The 6385-nt window shown below is 42.9% G+C and overlaps 1 protein-coding gene across 4 annotated transcripts in view; it reads left to right on the top strand.

The window, feature by feature from the left end:
* The first annotated feature begins 398 nt into the window (after nucleotides 1-398).
* MTBP (MDM2 binding protein) overlaps nucleotides 399-6385 on the top strand; it is a 33709-nt gene continuing 27722 nt past the window's right edge. For 2 of the 4 annotated variants that reach the window (XM_085893289.1, XM_085893288.1), the window contains exon 1: nucleotides 403-809. In XM_085893289.1, coding sequence (XP_085749415.1) covers nucleotides 749-809 — 61 coding nt within the window. In that variant the 5' untranslated portion in view covers nucleotides 403-748. Of the gene's footprint in view, nucleotides 810-6385 lie in introns of all 4 variants that reach the window. The other 2 variants (XR_015061241.1, XM_085893287.1) reach the window with 2 other exon arrangements.

The following is a 6385-nucleotide window of genomic DNA, read 5'->3' as shown; positions in this document are numbered from 1 at the left end:
ATTTATTCAGTGTTTGAGTTTAAAGCGATCGCTATGTCTGTCATAAAAATTCCCGACATAAATTAAGAGACGACAGAAGCAAAAAAAAAAAAAAAGTACTTTGTACGTTGTAATCATTGAAGCGGTGTATAGGTATCGAGTAATGTAATCGATATTGTACGTATTAGGTCATTTAATACCATTATATAATCATATCATACAGCTTGCGTTAAATTCTTATTATATACTTTATAATGTGGATAATAAAACCACACCGCGTACATAATACATATTCAAACCTCCCTGTCACCGAAATAATCTCGTCATCCAGTTCCAAGATGTCGTGTCCGACTCACAAGTCCCCTCGACTCTGCAGAACAACAATAAAATTGTTAAATAAACAGGGAAGTTTTGGAGGCCGGAGGGGCTCCCCTTATACTTTTGGCTTGTTTTTGAGTGTGGCATATCTAGAGCCTCGGGGCTGTGAAGACGCCATTACTATTTGAGAAGAAGAAGAAGAAGAAGAGGAGGAGGATCCTTTGTATTATTAATCGTGGACTGTGTGTTGGATTTGTTCTCCCATGGAAAGAAATAGAGAGCGTGATCTCATTTGATTCGTTCTTCGATGAAAGAGGAAGCTGCAGCGCTGGGCGGTGTTATTTCTGCAGCGAGGCGGGAAGTTTAAGATCAGATTTTTCACGTTAAAAGTTTCTCACGTTACGAGGTTAATATTCAAAGTTCGCCGATGTGTTTAATCGTGTGTAGTTGAATGGACAGGTATTTTATTTACTCCCTCTGGTTACCATCAGACTTTCCTGGCAAAGATGTTGGTAAGTACCACGAGCACGGCGGAATATGGCGATTCATTGTTTATTTTAAATGGATTCAAATGTGAGGGTAAGTGTGAGGAGAGGGGGTGGGGGTAAGTGTGAGGAGAGGGGGTGGGGGTAAGTGTGATGGGAAGGAGAGGGGGTGGGGGTAAGGGTGGGGAGGGGGGGGGGGGGTAGGTGTGAGGGGAGGGGGGGGGGGAAGGTGTGATGGGAAGGAGAGGGGGTGGGGGTAAGTGTGATGGGAAGGAGAGGGGTGGGGGTAAGTGTGATGGGAGGGAGAGGGGTGGGGGTAAGTGTGATGGGAAGGAGAGGGGGTGGGGGTAAGTGTGATGGGAAGGAGAGGGGGTGGGGGTAAGTGTGATGGGAGGGAGAGGGGTGGGGGTAAGTGTGATGGGAAGGAGAGGGGTGGGGGTAAGTGTGATGGGAAGGAGAGGGGTGGGGGTAAGTGTGATGGGAAGGAGAGGGGTGGGGGTAAGTGTGATGGGAAGGAGAGGGGGTGGGGGTAAGTGTGATGGGAGGGAGAGGGGTGGGGGTAAGTGTGATGGGAGGGAGAGGGGGTGGGGGTAAGTGTGATGGGAGGGAGAGGGGGTGGGGGTAAGTGTGATGGGAGGGAGGGGGTGGGGTAAGTGTGATGGGAGGGAGAGGGGTGGGGTAAGTGTGATGGGAGGGGGTGGGGTGAGTGTGATGTGTTATGGGATGGGAGTCGGGGTGTTGGGTGGGGTGATGGGAGGGGGTGGGGTGGGGTGAGTGTGATGGGAGGGAAAGGGGTGGGGTGATGGGAGGGGGTGGGGTGGGGTGAGTGTGATGTGTGATGGGATGGGAGAGGGTGGGGTGAGTGTTATGGGATGGGAGTCGGGGTGTTGGGTGAGCGTGATGGGATGGGAGGGGAGGGGAGGTGTTGGGTGAGTGCGATGGGGAGGGCAGGAGAGTTTGGGAGGTGTCCTGGAATACTGGTGTTTGGTGAACTTCACAATAGGTGCCATGTTGTCACCCAACTGTTCATGTTCAGTACTATTGGAACCTTCGAGCCATTTAGGCCTTTTTGATCCCTTTGACCTCATTTGGACTTCAGTACTTTTTCAACACTTTACACTCTTTACCACTGCAGAATAACCTGGTACGGTAACATCTCCTCACAGACAACTGGATCTGATATATTGCACACATGCCTCTATGGACATCTGTCTGTATGGATGTCTGTGTCTGTGTCTGTCTGTCTAAGAAGTTGAACACTTCATCCAAAATCCCTGGTTCCATGGAAACTCGTCTGCTTTTCAAGCATCTCGTTGACGTCAGATGTAGGTTTTGAAACAGTAGTAGCTCGTGTTCTCTCGTTCTGTAAGCAAATCGTAGTTGTGGACCTTCGTTCACAGTCTCACTTGACCATTTCATGCCTTGTGTACTCTTACAGCCAATTCCTTCCCAAATTGATCAGTGTTGAAAACTTTTGCAACATTCAGTTCCTGATTCCTTTCGTGTTTGTTCACTCTTTGTCCATTGTTCTGTTCAGCGTTGCTGTCTTGTCCGTCGTTGCTGCCATTCGATTTTTCACGTCAAGTTGTGTTTCCATTAATGCCTGTACTGCCTTACAAGGGGCTGCCCACTTCATGTAGCTCAGATGTCACGGCTTGCTCTAAGGGGAAAACATGAACATAACAGAGAAAACTAGAGGGGGAGCACTCGGGAGAGTGCAAAACCTCCACCGCCAATACTGCTGGGTCACTCAAGTGAACCTGATATCCTATTCATTAAATATGACGTCAACAGTGCTGACAGTTATAGTTCTTTTCTCCAACATTTTTTTTTGGGGGGGGGGGGGTTGGAAATCACTTAAAACATGTAGAAATGCAAAAAAAAAAAATTGGGGGGGGGACCAAGTCCAAAATTTAATGGCATGATCCTTGGACCATACCTAACCCCCCCACCAAGTTTCGTCAAAATCCGTCGAGGAGTTTTTCCGTAATACTGTTCACAAACAAACAAACAAACAAGCAGTCATAGACTGGTACTTACGGAATCGTCAACTTGACCTCTGACCTTGTCTAATAAAAGCTGTCTCTAGAGAAGGTCGCGACGCAAACCAGAAGTTTCTACAATGATTCTGTACCAAACCATCAAAAATCGAATGTTTTGGATGTTTGACCTCACTGTGACCTTGACCTTTGACCGATTTTGACCAAAATCTAATCAGCACTAGCCATCACCCTCCTGAATCACGTGGTGTAATTTGACATTGGTCGCTTCTTCCGTTCTCGAGTTATCGTGCCTACAAACAAACAAACAAACAAACAGAAACGGAAGGCATCAATATACTTATGAAATCTTTAGATTTCGTAAGTAACAAACAGAAAGGGGTGAAAACGGTAACCTCCATCCATCTTCGAAGATGGCGGAGGTTAATTAAGAAGTAACCCAATAATAGACGACGTGACAAATCTGACATTGAAATTAACATAATGTAGCTTTACAAAACACAATACCGTGACTTGGTTGATCTCACCCTTTGTTTTTCTCTCTTTCAACCCATCCCTTTAACAATTTTATAAGAGATCATTATTGTTGGGAAAAAAGAACAAAAACATCACATCTAAATGTAAATTCTTATTTTGTTCAATTGTCAGTGCAGTCCAACAGATGCTTAAACAAGAAATCGCAATCGACCTCATCCCAAATGGTACAATACGACGGTAAGGATTCACACGGTGCCATCACTGGGAATTTCTTTTGTTTCTTGTTTGGGAAAGAACAATGGTCGTCACCATCAAGCCTGCATCTCTTTTTGGGAGTTCTTCGAGGCTGTGGGATGTTGCTTGGTGTGCAGGCGTTTTTGTGTCTACAGCATTTGGTTTTAGCTTTCACAGATTATAATCGGCACGCCTGGATTCGTGCATCGAAATCCTGCACAGAATAGAATAGGATTGAAGATGGCAACAAAAGAATGAAATCGTGTCTGAATGACATCTAAATACGAATAGAACAAGAAAAAGAGCAATCAGAGATTGCAAACCCTCACCAGGACTTCTTTTGAGTGGTGTATTTTTTTTTATTTTTTTTTAGGTTTTAGGGTAAATCCAACATGGCTGCCAAACCATGTGACCTATGACATCATATGTGTGACCCTTTTGTCCCTCATTGACAGGCGGTCATGCATGTAAAGTTTAGCCTCAATCTGTTCAGCCACTTCAGAGAAGAAGATTTTTGAAGGTTAAAAAAGAAAAACAAATGTGTATATATATATATATATATGTATATATATGTATGTATGTATGTATATATATATATATATATATATATATATATATATATATATATATATGGCTGCTGAATCACGTGACTGATGACGTCATTAAATTTTTTTTCGGTGGACCATTTTATCTCGATGATTCAAAAATTTTCATACTGATCGGATGTGGTGTTCTACATATGCAATTATGACGTCATAATGAGGGCACCTATGACGTCATTAAAAAAATCCACACATTCCCCATGAGGAGTATTTGCTCTGTGCCAAGTTTCAATTTTTTCCTTGGTGCAGTTTCCGATAGAGGTCGAAAGTTTTTCCGTTTTTCCAATATGGCTGCCACACCACGTGACCTCTGTCCTAATTATCATTGAAACGTTCTACATGAGTAGTTTCACCAATGGTGAAAATTTCGTCTCAATCCGACAAGCGGTTGCGGAGAAAAACACGAAAGTTCTGGACAGACAGACAGACAGACAGACAGACAGACAGACAGACAGACAGACAGACAGACAGACAGACAGACAGACAGACAGACAGACACCCAAATGGAATACCCTCTCCAAATCCTTCGGCGAGGGTAACTAGAAAGTGTCAAAGGCAAAGTCTGTCCGCATCCGCTTTGCATTCTCATATACTAAACGTGACGAAAACAGGCAAAACTAGAGGGGGAGCACTCGGTAAAGTGCAAAACCTCCGCCGCCAATACTGCTAGGTCACTCAAGTGAACCTGATATCCTATTCATTCAATTTGACGTCAACAGTTATAGTTGTTCTCTATAACTCACAGGGTTATAGTTTGCAACTTTCCCTTTTACTTTTAACTTTTACATACTCAATTCATTCGTCATAACTGGATTCCTTGAGACAGAAATTGATTTTACGTGGGTATATCCACCTGAAGTTCCAAAATCAGCCGCAATTATAATTTTGGGATGTTTTTTTTTTGTTGGAAATCACTTATAACATGTAGAAATGCAAAAAATAAAATTCAAATATTTTTTCAAAATGGCCGCCATAGCGGCCATATTGGATTTTGGACCAAGTCCAAAATCTAATGTCATGATCCTTGGACCATACCTAATCCCCGCACCAAGTTTCGTCGAAATCCGTCAAGGAGTTTTTCCGTAATACTGTTCACAAACAAACAAACAAACAAACAAACCAGAATTTCGTTCATAGAACGAAAAATCTTGCCGAACCGAAGCACGTGAAGCGCAAACTGAAACAAATACTTGTGACACATTGATCAGAGTCTATCGCTCGGCGTATAGAGACTTGTGGAAAGAGTCTATTGATAATGATCTAAAGATTAATCTCAAGATTGAAAACTACCAATAATATATGGATGCTGGAGAACGTTCTGTTATCGCAGGAAGCATTTTTGGTTCCTTGACAAACTACAGATCTGTAAAGCGCTCATCAAGGGCTTTCATATGGGGTATTACTCGATATGGTACCTAAGATTTCAAAAATTGACCTTGGGGTCAAAACATTTCGACCTCAGGCGCTAACCATGAAGGTCAAGGCTGATCTCCACCAAAAACTTATCAGCTGAGCGCTAAACCATATGATGCTACATTCCTACAAAGTTTTGAGAAGATTCGATCAAAATTAGGGTTTCGTTGAACTCCATGATTTACCACAAATTGACCTTGACCATTATGTGTGCTGAAGGGTATTCCAATAATACTATGATATGTGTAACCACAAGGGATTTCAATGAGGATTGCGCTCTACAGAGTGATTTAAAGGCGAAAAATAGGCGACGACAAACACTTTTATGAAACAAAGTGACAAACAAATAAATAAATAAACAAACAAACTAACTTACCGACCGATACAATCTTTCCGAAAATTTCGGCAAGATGAACAAACAGAAAGGGGTGAAAACAGTAACCTCCGATCTTCGATGGCGGAGGTTAATAAATAAATCCAAAAAGATTGACTTTTAGGTGACCTTGACCTTGACCTTGACCTTTTTACCTCAAAAGCAATATGTTTCAGTGACCCAATATGCACCCCTGTTCAAATTTCAAGTCTATCAAATGGAAATTGACTATTTTATGACCTTGGCCTTTGACCTTGACGGAACACAGGTTACGTGATGAATTGGGTCACTGACATCATGATATTTTATGCGACTTTTGACCTTTTGATCTAAATAAAAACCCCAAAAACAATTGGCTTCTAGCTTCTGATTGGTGAGCCACGATCGTTTTCATCAAATCCGAGTTCACCAAACTCTCTCGTGTTCTATGGCACTGAGTTTGGGAAGTTATGATGCGTTGGGTGAGATCTGGGATGGGCTGGGGGTGACTGTGTGGTGGGGGTA

Source organism: Eptatretus burgeri, chromosome 8 (assembly GCF_056783735.1).
Source record: "Eptatretus burgeri isolate ZD-2024b chromosome 8, Ebu_testis_v1, whole genome shotgun sequence".
Lineage (NCBI taxonomy): Eukaryota > Metazoa > Chordata > Myxini > Myxiniformes > Myxinidae > Eptatretus > Eptatretus burgeri.
Note: the sequence above shows the minus strand (reverse complement) of the source record. Positions and strands in the feature narration are given on the sequence as shown.